Raw genomic sequence first — 16,823 nt, 5'->3', positions numbered from 1 at the left:
GGAGACAACAACAAGAAGAGGATCGACACTTTACACACACAGACCGAGCAGATAGATCTAGGGTTTTAGTTTCTCTTTATCTCTTACCGCTTTGTACCTTTCTGGTTAGCTCCCCGAGCACCGACCTCACCCCTTAACCTCTTTGTCACTCTTGTAATCCCTTGGTCAGATCTAATAAAACGTCTTTATTCATCCCACCTTCGAGTACTTTCAAGTTTCAATCTAGTCGATTGAACCCTGTACAAACAATTAGCGCCCACCGTGGGACAGGAATAAACCAACGTTTCTAGACTATCTACATGGCTCAAGACGACGCCACGTTCGGCGCTTCAAGAGAAGAACCGACTCCTACGCCTGAAGCTGCACCACCAATCCCCGCAGATTTCATGAGCTCCATCATGGCGCGATTCGCTCGACAAGACGAAGTTCAAAAAATGACAAACGAACAGCTTGCTGCCCTGGTCGCAGCACTCACAGCTCCTGACGGCCAAACAAGCCGTCCTCAACTGATCCACCATCGTCTCTTCAACACAAACCCTACGGCGACGGGCGGCGACCACGGTTCAGATGTGTCGGAGCCTAACGAACCTCTCCCTTCTGACGCTCCTCAGATCGGACCAGATCTCACGACCATAGCGATATCGCCGAACTCAAACTCAACTTTTAGCACATAAGTTCCAAGATCCATCAAGCTATTAGTGCGGCTCCGCAAATCGAGAGCGTGCTCGCTGCAACCTCCCGAACCCCTTTCACCAGTACACTAACCGATGTACAACTCAGAAAGATAGAAAAGTTTCGCCTTCCGGAGTACAAGCCCAGAGGAAACCCCGTCGAACACATGACAGCTTTAAATATCGCAATGGCATGGGCTCGTCTCTCCGACGAAGAAAGGGACGCTGGCTACTGTCAACTGTTCATCGAGACCCTCCACGAGCAGGCCCTGACCTGGTTCTCTCAACTCGAAGAGAACTCAATCAGTAACTTCCGCGATCTATCAGCGGCATTCCTCAAGACATACATTATGTTTACAAAGCGCAGCTCTACTGCTTTTAGTCTATGGAACCTGTCGCAAACCCAAGATCAGAGCCTCCGCGACTACATGGAAAAATTCAAAACATTAGTCTCAAGGATCGCGATCCCATATGACATCGCCATCGACGCCCTGATGAACACCTTATGGGTCCGCTCCAAGTTTCGTGAGGACTTATACCAAAACCCAACCACCTCGCTCCAAGATGCCATCGCTCGCCTTCACAACTTCATCCGAATGGAAGAGGATACAAAGGCGATCATCAGTAGGCTGAACGCAGCGAAACCTCCAACGACCAAAACAGCGGACACTCGGGCAGAACCGCGTCAGCATGCCTCTAGCAACAAGAACAACAGTAAGAACGGTTTTATGTATATCGTCGATGAGAACAACGTACCAACCTCGACCATGGTGGTCCGAGGAGAAGGATAGAACAAGTGGGTCAGGGAACTTGACTCGCCCGACGAGCCAACTAATGCTGTCTGCACAACCCAACCTGACCGAACAACGGGTCCTTCCAGAACCGTTGATCTCACCAAGAATTGCAAATATCACACTATCTCTTGTCTCTCGCCAGCGGCGACTTCAAAGTCGAGCCTCTAAAAGCCAAGCCCAAAAATGGCAAAAGTTGGAGAAAAATAAGGAAAGAAGAACCCAGCGTAAGGCAATCGGCAAAGGCCGACAAAACGAAAAACGAACACAGGACGAGGACAAGGCTCTAAAGGATGATGGTAACGATGACTCTTCAGCTGACAAAGAACAGCCGACGAACCGCAGGTGCGTAGAGGTTATACTCTCTCAACACGCTCTATCATCCGACGAAGAAAACGATGACACACCTTCATCCGGAGATTTTAGAGATGTACTCAAGCGAAAGCTCGAGCCTGAAGATAATAACAATCCCATAGATAATGATCTTCGGCTGACGCTTAACGCACGAAAGTCTAGACGTGTCCTAACCAGCAATCCTGTCCCCAAACCGCGTCCGAAACATTTGGGCAGCGATCTTCGAGACAAGCTCAATGCCGACATATGCGATATACACGTCCTCCTCAACCGCTCGAAGCCGACAGACCTCCGGAGGCAGTTAGAACGAACTAAGACGCCAGGCAGTTCTACGCTGTCGCAAAACGACGACAACGCATCTGCTGACCTGCGCGCCTTTTTAGACTCCAAGAAGGCACACTTGAGGCCGCAACTAAATGTCATCACGGGCGGCTCCCCTCCTTGTGGTAATTATGTTCGCTCTGTCAAGGATTACCACCGACAAGCCGCGACATCGCAGAGGTGGCCGACTAAGTCACCAAATCACCCTCCGATAACCTTCTCGCCTAACGACACCGCTGGAATTCAAATCCCCCATAACGACCCCTTCTTGTCGTCCTAGGGATTAGGGAGTACGACGTCACAAAAGTACTCATCGATACGGGAAGCTCCGTCGACCTCATTTTCCGAGGAACACTCCAAAGGATGGGCATCGATCTCAACGATATCAAGGCATCATCCAGAACATTAACCGGATTCAAAGGCTCCTCCGAGACAATACTAGGAACTATCCGTCTCCCAGTACGTGCCTGCAGAGTTACTCAAACGGTTAAATTCGCTGTCGTCAGCACGAAGGCGCCTTATCATGCAATTTTTGGGACCCCATGGATTCACTCGATACCGGTGGTCCCATCCACCTATCACTAGTGCATCAAGTTCCCGGGAACAGACGGTGCAATTAAAACATTACGAGGAGATCAGCAGACCGCGCGAGACCTATTAATAGCCACCGTTAAGCTCCAACGTTCTTCTCTACCCGTCAACTCTGTCTCTCCCCTGATCGCCAAAGTCTATCCTCAGAAGGAAGAAGTTCTCGAGTTACCCATTGACGCCACCGACCCAAGCAGGACCGCCCGTATCGGCGCATATCTATCTGATGATATGCAACAGTCGATTCTCGACTTCCTCAAGAAGAATGTATCTACGTTCGCGTGGTCCATGTCGGATATGAAGGGTATCGACCCGGCAATAACGACGCACGAGCTTAACGTGGATCCAACCTTTAAGCCCATCCTACAAAAGAGACGCAAGCTAGGTCCTGATAGGTCGAAGGCTGTAAACGAGGAAGTTGAGCGGTTACTCGGTCCCGGCTCAATCACTGAGGTTCGCTACCCTGAATGGTTAGCAAATCCAGTGGTGGTCAAGAAGAAGAATGGGAAATGGCGCGTCTGCGTCGACTTCACAGACCTAAATAAAGCTTGCCCGAAGGACAGCTACCCTCTTCCCAACATCGACTGTCTAGTCGAATTCACAGCCGGGAACGAGATGCTCATGTTCATGGATGCATTCTCCGGATACAACCAGATCATGATGCATCCTGACGATCGCGATAAAACAGCCTTTATCACAGATAGGGGAACCTACTGTTACAAAGTCATGCCACTTGGCCTGAAGAACGCGGGAGCGACTTACCAACAACTCGTGAATCGAATATTCACAGATAAGCTCGGCGACACCATGGAAGTATACATCGATGACATGCTCGTTAAGTCGCTGCGCGCCGCCAACCACCTCGGCCATCTACGAGCTTGTTTCGTAACTCTTAACAAGTACGGCATGAAACTAAACCCGGCAAAATGCATCTTCGGAGTTTTCTCAGGCAAATTTCTCGGTTACATCGTAACACAACGAGGGATTGAAGCCAATCCGAAGCAGATCTCGGCGGTCCTCGACCTCCCGAGTCCGAAAAATAGCAGAGAAGTCCAACGGCTCACGGGCCGGATTGCTGCACTCAATAGATTCATCTATCGGTCTACTAACAAGTGCCTACCATTCAATGACCTCTTGCGCGGGAACAAGAAGTTCACCTGGGACGAGAAGTACGAAGAAGCATTTACTCAACTCAAACAATATCTGACTACACCGCATGTACTCGCCAAGCCAGATGCCAGGGATGTCTTATCTCTTTACGTCGCAGTCTCTCCCGCAGCAGTCAGTAGGCGCATGACCGGACCGGACACCCGATACCCGACCCTGGAGAAGATGGCCCTGGCCGTAGTCGAAGCAGCAAGGAAACTCCGTCCGTATTTCCAATCACATTCAGTCGAGGTATTTACCGACCAGCCTCTCCGGACAATACTACCAAATACAAACAGATCAAGAAGACTAACGAAGTGGGCTATCGAGCTCGACATCACTTACCAGAACCGCACGACATCAAAGTCTTAAGTTTTGGCAAATTTCTTGATTGAGTTGGCTTCAGGCAACTTCAAGGAATTCTGCAGCAAGTGGAACATCCGACTAAGTCCTTCGACCCCCCGCTACCCACAAGGAAATGGTCAGGCTGAATCCTCCAACAAACTTATCATTAACGACATCAAGAAGTGCCTAGACTTGAAGAAGGGACACTGGGCCGACGAACTCGACGGAGTCCTGTGGAGTCAGCGTAGAACACCAAGAGGTGCGACCAAATCAACACATTTCTCCCTCGCATACGGTGTCAAGGCGATGGCTCCCGAAGAGGTCAACGTTACAAGCCTCCGACGCTCGAAAATGCCCCAGCATGTTGAGCTCAACCAAGACATGCTGCTCGACGCCCTCGATGAGATCGGGGAACGAAGGGACCAAGCTCTGCTCCGGATCCAAAATTATCAGCACCAAATAGAGAGCTACTACAACAAGAAGGCCCGACCAAGACCGCTCAAACTCGGTGATCTCGTCATGCGCAAAGTGTTCGAAAACACTAAAGAACTCAACGCCGGCAAGCTTGGGGCCAGATGGGAAGGACCTTACAAGATTGTCAAAGTCGTCAAACCAGGTGTCTATCGACTTGAAACATCACGCAGAGAAGAAGTGCCCCGAGCATGGAACTCAATGCACTTACGCCGCTTCTACTCATAAGGAGGTCTAACGCAAGGCGAGTAACAGACGCATCATTGATCCCTTCGCCCCGCTTCTTTACTCGACCTTTGATGGGCACCACAAAAAAAATAAAATAAAATAAAATAAAATAAAAATAAAATAAAATACCGAGTAAATGCACTTCCGCTGTCACTTCTACTCGACCGGGTAAATGCGTTTCAAACAGCCACTTTTACTCGGGTAAAACGAACTATGAATGGCTTGATCCTCATCCGAGGTACGTAGGCAGCCCTAACCGGTCCAGCTGTAACAACACCAAAGTCAAAAATTTGTCCTGGTCCTAATCGACCAACGAACGATCGATGAACCCTGCCCGTCATAGGACAATCATCGCATCGAGTGATTCCCGTACTGCCAACAGACGATACGCGGATACTCACATCCCACTATTCAGCTATGTCCTGATCAGACACTTAGCTGAAGGACCCATTGGCCACATGTCACCTATGCTTCAGACGCATTGACCGACCAAATAGAGCGAAATCTAAACCTTTTTCCGACTAACGAGTAAGGGATTGGCTGCCCAACACTCGATTGTCGCTGGAAAAACGAATAAAGAACCTTTCCCTCTTAACTCTACCATTCGGTTTCTCGTCCTTAAGAATCGAAAAACGTCCTTAGTCATTTTCTCAACTGAAAGCGCGACAAGGAACCACAACACCTGAATAACCTGACAAAACAGAGTCGACCAAAATCCCTTAGCGGGTTATTTTATCGTCAATGGCAAATTAAGGACATATTGTTTCTAAGCAAACATGTTATAAGAACTTTCACGATTCTTGAAAGTTAATCAAGACAATGAGTGTATGGATAAAAACAACATTTAAATTTCGCTCAAAAACAGCAACTTGCCGATTAAAAAAATGTGTGTGTTTAGAGATACAAAAAAAAGGGTCCATCAGGACCACGATTTACTCCAAAAGAAAATACAAAAACTAAAATGATACAACAACAAGGGTAGAATCAGTTCGCAGAGTCCTCGACATCCTCTCCTCCGATCGAAGCCTTCAGAGCAGGGGGATCCTGGGCGCCTTCGGTCGTAGCAGTAGGACTCATACATGCATTGATAACCAAATGGAGGCGACCAGGGCCGCCGTTCTGCCTTAACAAATCTTTCACCGTCTTGTGAGACGAGCAAGTGCCGAAAACATTCTTCCATGATTGTCCTTCGGCTTGCGGGTCCCGTAGCGCTTCAGACGGCAGCGGAGGAAGCTCCTCGAATATCCCACCAGGGTGATAGACCGTAGGCCGGCAATCCATCTGATTGAAGCGAATCCTCCGACGAGCCTGTCCCAAAGGCCTTGGGACTTGGCTTAACGCTCAAGAACCGCCACGTGCCGAACCCCCGAGCCGTCATCTCGTTCTTCTCGGCCATCGCTCCCACTATCCTTACAATTGATCGCGTCACTACTTCTACCAACCTCGACCGGACCAGCGGCTTCCTCGGAAATTTGCCTGTGGGATTCGGCGACAAAAAGATGCTGGGATAGACTCATGTTCTCCGTATCCCGCAAGGCATTGTGATGGATCAGGTTGAACTCATCCAACGGGCTACCATGTGCTGCCATATCTTTAGTCGGACTCGGAGTAGTAGCAACGGCCTTTCCTTTCTCCTCGCGCGATAGTCGACTCTTCGGGGACATGTTTCCCGTTTGGGGGACGACCAGACCGACAATCGAGACGCTAACTTACCCGAAACGGACTTAAAGAGAGAAACAAAAGTATAGAGAAGGAAGAGAAGAATGGATACCTGGATCTGCAGAGAAGAATGATGAAAGCGAAAGAAAGAGACCTATTTATAGTAAAGACGGAGGCACACTTCCCAAACGCAATCATTAGGTCTAGGAAGGCCTAAATGGGCCTCAAAGGTTGCCTACGTGCCCAATAATCTACTCGCGACGGTTCAACTTCTCGCCCAAACCGGATCCCGATTTCCGGTCGAACCAAAACCAATCTCTGGTTCGTACCTAAACCAGTTTCTACCCTCGAAACGGTCAACGATTGACTTCTCGAAACGGTCAACGGTTGACTCCTTGGATGACTAGAACGCGTTTTCTGTCGCCAAAATAGCAAGCGTATAGTTAACCAATCTCTACGACTCAACATTACTCGATCAACAAGGGACGAGCTAACGATCGTCGAGATAACCGAGTAGACGCGCTTCTGTGATCTTTTCTACTCGACCGACGAAAGACGGAGCACGCCTAATGGTCATCAGGAGAACCGAGTAGACGCGCTTCTGTGATCTTTTCTACTCGGCCGACGAAAGACGGAACGCCTCTTGCGCTAGAACTTGTTATCCGAACAAACCTGACCCACAAATTCACTGAGACCGCCACCCCGCTCACAAGTGAACTGGGGGGAGGGACTTATTGTAGGAGATGGATCATATCCCTCCACAAGGCCCATCAAATAACAACGTCTAGCCCGCTAAGGGAGGAATTTACTCGGTTCGGCGAGTAGGTTCATCGGCTCGGCCCCAGAGTGCTTTTAGCCGACGACGAAGCCGAAGCCGACTAAAAGTATATGGCTTGAAGAGACCCCCCAAAGGCCCATATACTCGGCCTTCTTGGATAAGGCCCAAGAAGACATATTAGGACTGGGGCATACGAGGACGAGGAGCTTATAAAAGGAGAGGAGCCAACAACAAGAAGAGGATCGACACTTTACACACACAGACCGAGCGGCTAGATATAGGGTTTTAGTCTCGGTTTATCTCTTACCGCTTTGTACTTTTTCGGTTAGCTCCCCAAGCACCGACCTCACCCCTTAACCTCTTTGTCACTCTTGTAATCCCTTGGTAAGATCTAATAAAATGTCTTTATTCATCCCACCTTCGAGTTATTTCAATCTAGTAGACTGAACCCCGTACAAACAGTCATCCTCTCTGTCTCGCGCCTGCTCTCTCTCCATCGTTTTGTCTTCTCTGTGAAGAAGGGAGACACGAACCCTAATTAAAAAAATTCCGCAAAATCAATTTGTGTTGGGTCGGGTTGAATCAAGTTTTTTAATTGGGCAATCACTATTCTCAAAACGCCATTTAGACCTTTTAATTTGGATTTCATTTTTGGATTAGAGAGGGGGTCTGTGTAAGATTAAAAAGATTGGGGATGATGTGAAGAGAAATAATATCTTTGGGTGGGGTCTAGGCAATGGTTTTCTATTTAATCTTGAATAAAACCGGAATAAACCGGCCCGTGTAGACGCATAAATAGACCCAAAACCTGTCTCTGCAAATGAAAATTAAAGAAAACTTACTAGCGCCATGGCTTCCTTCTGGTCCAAGAAAGAGATTCAAGTTTTGATTGAGGGCTGACTGGCCTGAAGTTAGTAGGCATCTTCCTTTCACGCCGTCAGAATGCACAAGGAAATTTGAAGAGCTAGAAGCGAAGGTATCTCTCTCTCTTTCCTCTTCTCTGTTTTCTTTCTCTTTCTTTATGTTCTTTTATGTCAAATCTTATCTCCGTTTTAGCCTTGGGAAGAGAAAGACGACGCTACCTTATGGAGCCTAAGAGGACGTACTCATAGATCTCTGTACAATCAAGGTAGTTGTAAGGCTTTGCAGGCCTAGACACTGTGTGTTGGATAGGTTCAAGATTTTGGTATCCGCGAATGACCACAGGGTCAAGATTACACGAAACAAAGCATACATTGTTTTACCCAAGACAGAGCTATCATGGAAGCAGGTAATGGAGAGTCTACACATAGCGTGTAGGGTTGGTGATCTAGAGCTTCTCTCAACGCTTATCAGCACAGCTGCACAGGTATTGAACCTATTTCTTTTCTTTCTTCACTGAATGACGAGATTAAAAAGACTATTTACTGAATGAATAGTTATTTTTTTCTGTTATGTGTCAGTTGCCAACATCAATGACACTGACAGCGACTCAATGACAGCTCTTCACATAGCAGCTAGCAGAGGATAACTGGAGATTTGTGACTATCTCATACAAAAAAAGAGCCATTATCGATGTACTAGATAAAAAGGGTCAAACCCCACTTATGCACGCTGTGAAGTCCAAGGAACCAAAGGTAATGATGAGAAACCTTTGCATATAAACGTTTTTTTGTGTGTGTGGAATCTTCAGGTAATGAAGTTAGCTGCCTAATCTGGTTTTAACTGATTAGAAACCTTTGAACATTTTTTGTGTACTGTAAGGAGAAGTTAGGGGGATTTGTCACTTTAGTCTTGGTGTATTGAAGTTAGGGGACTTAGAATGTGTAATTGTATGTTGTAGTGGTGCTATTAGTCTACTAGCTCATTCACATGGTGAAGTTGTTTAATCATTAAGCTGGTTGCAGGTTGTGAAGATGCTAGTAAGTGCTGAAGATGCTAGTAAGTGCTGATGTATCTATGATCAACAACAAGGATGAAGAAGGCTGGACTGCTCTTCACTTTGCTGCTAGCAATGGGTGCTTGGAGTGTAGAGTATATATATGGAAAGTGTCTTATGTAAATATTTAACGTGAAAGCCCTACTTTCTATGATGTATATAATGTGTACTTTGATATCAATAATACATATCGTTCATTCTATAATATGGTATCAAGAGCTTAAGATCCCTTTTTTTTTTCTTTTACGGCCGCCACCTCCCCCTCTTTTCTCATCTTCTTCTTCGTTTTAAACTTACATCTCACAACCATGTCACAATCTCCGGCCAGCAACAGTGAGACCATTAACGTCTCCGATACTCAAACCGTCATTAACGTCAACATGACGAACGTTACCAAGCTTACCTCCACCAACTTTGTGATGTGGAGCCGTCAAGTCCATGCTCTCTTTAATGGATATGACCTAGTGGGACATATTGATGGATCTATAATCATCCCACCCCCGACGCTTACAACTGAAGGCATCATCTCTACAAACCCGGCATATACTTTGTGGAAACGCCAAGACCGGCTTCTCTTCTCAGCCCTAATAGGAGCTGTCTCGACACTCTCCGACACTTACGCTAAGCCAAGTCTCGCTCACTTCAAACAATTGAAGCATCAATTGAAATACTGGAAGAAGGACAGCAAGACCATCGATGAGTATCTTCAAGGTTTAACTACTCGCTTTGATCAGATCGCGTTACTTGGAAAACCACTTGATCATTAAGATCAAATCGAGTACGTCATTGACGGTCTTCCGGAGGATTACAAAACTGTCATCGATCAGATTGAGAGCCGTGACACTCCTCCATCTCTAACCGAAGTTCATGAGCGCATGATTAACCATGAAGTCAAGCTTCAAACTGTCGCAACGGCGCCAGTCTCTGCTCCCATCACGGCGAATGCAGCGACTCACACCGGGCACAAACCGCACAACAACAACATCAAGAACCAGAATCGCTATGCAGTCAACAATCGTCAAGGTAACCGCCAAACACAAACATGGCAGCAACAGAGCTTCAGTCCTTGACAGGACAATCGTAACTCTCGTGGATATCAAGGCCGGTGCCAGATATGCAGTATGTATGGGCACAGTGCAAGGACATGCTCTCAACTGCAACAACATGGTTCCTCTTCCGGCACAGGCTACACATCAGCTCCTTGGCAGCCTCGTGCGAATCTCGCCGCAGCTCCGTACAGCACAAGTAACTGGATCCTCGACAGCGGAGCAACCCATCACCTTACAAGCGATCTCAACAATCTCTCACTACACCAACCGTACAACGGTGGCGAGGAGATCACCATAGCTGATGGTAGCGGTCTTGCGATCTCGCACACTGGTTCATCTATACTCCCTACTCCCTCTCAATCCTTAGCCTTAAGAGATGTTTTATATGTTCCAAATGTTCATAAAAATCTCATTTCTGTTTACCGATTATGTAACACTAACCAAGTATCTGTCGAATTCTTTCCGGCACATTTTCAGGTGAAGGATCTCAGCACGGGGGCGCGCTTGCTCCAAGGCAAAACTAAGAACGAACTATACGAGTGGCCTATCCCATCATCCCCAATCGCCACCTATCATGCTTCACCATCAGCCAAAACCTCTATCTCCTCTTGGCATTCAAGACTTGGCCGCCCCTCTACTTCTATTTTAAAGTCTGTTTGTTGCTCAGTTTTCCTTACCAGTTGTTGATTCCGTTCAAAAACATTTTGCTTGTTCTGATTGTCTCATGAATAAAACCCACAAACTTCCTTTTCACCTAAACACTATCCAAACACACAGACCACTTGAATGTCTCTATAGTGACGTCTGGACATCCCCACTTCTTTCTACCGATCAGTTCAAATACTACCTTATCTTTGTTGATCACTTCACCCGATACACTTGGCTTTACCCACTTAAACAAAAATCCCAAGTTCGTGAGACCTTCATTGCATTCAAAGCTTTGGTTGAGAACAAGTTTAACACAAAGATCGTTACCTTATACTCTGATAATGGAGGAGAGTATATCGGTCTCAGATCATTCCTCACTGCCAATTGTATCTCACACCTTACTTCTCCGCCTCATACTCCAGAACACAACTGTATCGCCAAGCGGAAGCATCGACATATTGTCGAGACTGGGCTTACATTACTTAGTCAAGCGGGTGTTCCCCAAACCTATTGGCCATATGTTTTCGCCACAGCCGTGTTTCTTATTAATCGGCTGCCGTCTCCAGTACTTAACAACAGCTCCCCTTACGCCAAACTCTTCAATCAACCACCTAACTACCTCAAACTTTGTGTGTTCGGTTGCTTATGTTACCCATGGCTGAGACCATATGACAAGACAAAGCTTGACGATCGCTCCTCCCCCTGCGTCTTTATCGGCTACTCGCTCACACAAAGCACAAACCTATGTCTTGAACCCGTTACCGGCCGAATATACACATCTCGACATGTTCAGTTTGTCGAAGACTCTTTCCCATATCGTAATCCTCAACCCAAATCTCCCTCAACCGTCGAACCACAAACACCAGAACCCATACACCCTTATCCTATAGCCATACCAGTCCCTAGCCGGCCACTCGTATCTACTAGTTCAACAGCGCCCCCGAGCTCGGTCCCTCATCAGACGATCGTGCCAACTCCATCTCCGGTAATCTCTGAAACTCCATCTACTGCAGAACAGAGGTCGTCTATCCCTAGCAATGTTAGTGGAGACCAGATGACTTCTGTAAGGAATTCTACAGGTACACCATCCTCTCTCCCTGCTCCTACATCCTCGAACCAACCCGTAGCCTCCACAACTCCTCACCCACAAATATCACCTGTTATGTCCCAAACTCAAACTTTATCTTCATCTTCATCCTCTCAAAATACAAACCCGCCACCACCTCAACCAACAAATCAACATCAGATGAGAACCCGAGCCAAAAACAATATCGTAAAACCCAACTCCAAATTCACCCTAACCGTAAACACCCGACCCATAATCCCAACCACAGTGAACCAAGCTTTGCGAGATCCAAGATGGCGCAATGCTTGTACTGATGAGTTCAATGCAGTAACTCGGAATCACACTTATGATCTGGTTCCACCAGCTCCGGGTCAAAATGTCATCGATACCAAATGGATTTTTACACTCAAATATCTTCCTAATGGTAAAATTGACAGGTACAAAGCTCGACTTGTGGCGCATGGTTTCAATCAAAAGTATGGTCTTGATTATGCTGAGACTTTTAGTCCGGTGATTAAATCAACTACTGTCCGCCTTGTACTGGAACAAGCTGTTCGACATGACTGGTGCATCCGCCAACTTGACGTCAACAATGCATTCTTGCAAGGCACACTTCAAGACGAGGTCTATGTCTCTCAACCTCCTGGTTTTGTTGATCAAGATAGGCCTCATCATGTATGTCGTCTCAGAAAAGCCCTCTACGGACTCAAACAAGCGCCTCGAGCATGGTACGAGGAACTAAAACATACTCTACTCGCTGCTGGGTTTCGAAATTCAGTGGCCGATACGTCTCTCTTTGTCTACACACATGGTGGTCATCAGGTCTTCATCCTGGTTTACGTGGACGACATTGTTGTTACCGGGAGTAGCAATGCGTTGGTTGATCAGTTTATTCATCTCCTTGCCACACGGTTCTCAATCAAAGATCTTGGCAACTTATCCTACTTTCTGGGCATTGAGGTTACGCGCACAAGCTCTGGACTACACCTCATGCAAAGGAAGTATATTCAGGACCTGCTCACAAAGACAAAGTTGCTAGATTCTAAACCAGTGTTTACTCCGCTGGCCTCACATCCCAAGCTCACTCTTGCGTCTGGAACCATGCTCTCAAATCCGACTGATTATCGAATGGTTGTGGGTAGCTTACAATATCTGGCCTTCACACGTCCGGATATAGCATATGCCGTTAATAAGCTGTCGCAATTCATGCACAGACCCACTGATAACCATTGGCAAGCGGCAAAACGAGTTCTACGTTATCTTGCTGGGACTGCATCTCACGGTATTCTGGTACGTAAGAACTCACCTCTCTCGCTTCATGCGTACTCCGACGCTGACTGGGCAGGAGATCCCGATGATTATGTGTCCACAAACGCTTACATCATCTACCTTGGTGCGACTCCCATCTCATGGTCAGCAAAGAAACAGAATGGAGTTGCTCGCTCTAGCACAGAAGCTGAATATCGTGCAGTAGCAAATACTGCTTCTGAACTTCGATGGGTATGTTCCCTTCTGTCAGAACTCGGAATCAACTTGCCTGCTGCGCCGGTGATTTACTGTGACAACGTCGGTGCCACCTACTTGTGTGCGAATCCTGTTTTCCATTCTGGGATGAAACATGTGCCCCTCGACTATCATTTCATACGTAATAATGTTCAGTCTGGTGCACTTCGTGTTGCTCATGTTTCAACCAAAGACCAGCTTGTTGATGCTCTTACAAAACCGCTCTCGAGAGCAAGATTTCAAGAATTATTTGGCAAGATTGGAGTTACTCAAGCACCTCCATCTTGAGGGGACGTGTAGAGTATATATATGGAAAGTGTCTTATGTAAATATCTAACGTGAAAGCCCTACTTTCTATGATGTATATAATGTGTACTCTGATATCAATAATACATATCGTTCATTCTATAATATGGAGATCACTAAGATCTTAAACACTTATGGGGCAACACTAGAGATCACTGACAAGGTTTGTACATTGATATTTCTGCTTTTTTGAAACTTAAACCTGCCTTTACACAAAGGATTGTTCATGTTTCCAGGATGGATACACGCCCTCTGAAATTGCAGCAAGGAGAGGAAAGATGGAAGTTTATGACTACCTAGTTGAAAAAGTATAAAGCTGATTTTACCTGCAATGAAACTTTTTCTCATTTGCGATAGATGTTGGTATGGGGATTATAGACAAAACTTGATTTAATTGCTCGGTTCATTGCAATTTTGATACTTCATGATTGCTGTAACTTGATAGTTGATATAAACAGAATTTTTGTACTTGATAAATGTTTTTTTATCTCCTGAAAAGTCATTTATCATTTACAATAACAAGGAAACACTTGTCTTTTGAACAACAACCACACTAATTTCTTTCAGTAGCTTCCTCTGATCTTTCTCTCTTTACTGAAGCACTCTCAAGGTCTTCAATTGCTTTTCAACATAGTAATATGTCTGGTGCAGTGTTACCTGAATGTTCTGGTCAAGAAACAATCAATGACCTTGTTTCTCGTAGTGACAATCCTTTGACTTCTCAAACAAGAAAAAATTTGATATCTTCACCTACAGTTATGATCCTGATTTGACTCACTCTTCTCAAGAAACGGATACATCTGATGTAGCTCAATCTGTTGCTTTCCTAGTATCCTCTCCATCTGCCATCAATACTCACACTATGGTGACAAGAGAAAAGGCTGGAATCAGCATACCAAACTTAATCTATTCTCTTCTCACTCATAAAACATCATATCCTGAGCCAAAAGCAGTCACTGCAGCCTTACTTTCCATATTAACTAAATATGAAAGTCCTTGGAATCACTTGCTTCAGACTTCTGTTCTGTTGTTGTGACCTAACTTGTTTCCTGGTATCTCTTACTCTTGTTGAGACTGTTATTACTGGTCTTAAACTGATTTGCAATATCAGAACTTTCAGAACTCCCGTTATTGTTCCCGCCACCACGCTTATTGTTTTGTGGAGGCTCGTGATTGTGCTGACCCTTGTAAATGGTTTTCGTTACTTGTCCATCGACAGACCTCTCGATTTTCTTCTTGACAGGACACGCAGGATTCGTACACTTGTAATAACTCCGAGGAAAATCGCTACCTTTGACTTGCTTCTGCCCGTATTTCCGCCAGTTGTATCCATCACCAGCTGGTTTATCAGCATTCTGAGGCTGCGACCGATTCTCATAGACTGATACTGCAGAGTCAACTCTCTGAGCTTGCAACGAATCTTGAACCGGTGCTGGTAACGATGGAACCTCGGTCACTGATGTTTGTTGTTGTGTAGATGATCCTGACTGAATCTGGACAGTATTGCCTTGTGCAGTGACTTGTGCTAAAGCTTGTTGGTGTGTCATACCAAATGATCCCTACACGTAAAAATTCACATTTGTAGTAAGCTAATTACATCCTCAAGGGATAAAAAAATAACCAAGTTTTTGTCAATATTAACGCTAGAAGCAATACTAATGATCGATCATTAAGAGTTGATTATGGTTCTCTCTTTTGACATTGAATACTCTTAGTTGTCTGAAAGTTTCTTACTTTCAATATACTATAAACATAAATAGAGACTCTCATAGATTCAAAATTTCAAATAAAAAACGGACAAAGCCCTAAAATTTCAGTTACCAAAAATAGAATTTCGAAGTAACGACAAAAAATAAATCATCTTGAAATGAAAGCCACACCTGAATGGGTGAAAACAGACCAAAGAAACTGGGAGAGTCCAGAAGCGTCGCCGGACTTAGTCCCGGAGGCACGGTGAACATTCCCGGTGGCTGTGTAATCATCAATCCCGTTGGTCTGTTTTGCTTGGACCTCGGGTCAAGAAGACTGTCACCGCCACCACCAACAGAGCTCACAGGTGTCTGATGAGCACTAGCGACGACTGCAGCAGCGGCAGGAGAAGCCATAGCTCCGGCTACAAGCTGAGAGAAGGATTTGAATTCATCAGGATGATCAGAAAACATATTAGAGACGAGAGTCATGGGACCAGGACTGAATCCACTAAAATCCAACGCCACCGCTATAAAACATTTCCCCAAACGGTCGAGGAGGAAGTGATATCGTCGGCCGTGAAGCTCCTCCCGTGGATGATTTTGACGTCAAAGACTGTTTTTGTTGTCGATGATCTAACAAACCCAACTCACAAAAGAAACACCTTTTACTTTCCTCTCTTTCAAAACTCTTTTCTGTTTCTCCAAGAGCTATGATTAACCCTATCACCACCCCTAATGGATTTTTTAATGACTTTTTAATTAATAAAAGTAACCTAAAAACTTTAGTTAAAAAACTCTCATTTTGAGTGGTCTAATAGAAATTTCTTAATTAAGAATTCTTAGAAAAAAAAAATTATTAATACAATGCAAATGAAATACAATGCATCATCCAAAAATGAAGTAATCCATATCAGAAATGGCTGAAAATTCATAAACCCGCTTTAACTCTAACCCACATCACAAGACTTGGAATTTGAATACAATGCATCATAAAGATAAAGAGAATGGAGTGTGTTGAGATTACCTTAGAGACGGGCTTCCTCTTCTTCTCAATTGATCAAAAAGAACAGAGTGTTCCCATTAGCTTTCTACCATCTGTAAGCAGCACAAGTAGCTCTCCTTCCTGTATTACCATAAAGAGCAGAACCAACATCCGTAAGTAACTGATGCAAAATGGTTTATATTCAAAAGCAAATAACCCACATGAGACTGATAATAGACCCATATCACTAAAATCTACAAAAACGAAGATTACGATCCTTCAAACTTAAATAAAAAAACTCGAACCTT

The 16,823-nt window shown here is 45.4% G+C and overlaps 1 protein-coding gene across 8 annotated transcripts in view; it reads right to left on the bottom strand.

Moving 5' to 3' along the window:
• Positions 1 to 14,274: 14,274 nt before the first annotated feature.
• LOC106323046 (probable WRKY transcription factor 3) overlaps positions 14,275 to 16,823 on the bottom strand; it is a 3,376-nt gene continuing 827 nt past the window's right edge. For 7 of the 8 annotated variants that reach the window (XM_013761209.1, XM_013761213.1, XM_013761211.1 and 4 more), the window contains 3 exons: positions 16,558 to 16,656; positions 15,723 to 15,962; positions 14,275 to 15,401 (listed from right to left, as the gene is read on the bottom strand). In XM_013761209.1, coding sequence (XP_013616663.1) covers positions 14,880 to 15,401; positions 15,723 to 15,947 — 747 coding nt within the window. In that variant the 5' untranslated portion in view covers positions 15,948 to 15,962; positions 16,558 to 16,656 and the 3' untranslated portion in view covers positions 14,275 to 14,879. Of the gene's footprint in view, positions 15,402 to 15,722; positions 15,963 to 16,296; positions 16,657 to 16,823 lie in introns of those variants that run through there. The other variant, XR_001266633.1, reaches the window with a different exon arrangement.

This window comes from Brassica oleracea, chromosome C2 (genome assembly GCF_000695525.1).
Source record: "Brassica oleracea var. oleracea cultivar TO1000 chromosome C2, BOL, whole genome shotgun sequence".
NCBI lineage: Eukaryota > Viridiplantae > Streptophyta > Magnoliopsida > Brassicales > Brassicaceae > Brassica > Brassica oleracea.
Note: the sequence above shows the minus strand (reverse complement) of the source record. Positions and strands in the feature narration are given on the sequence as shown.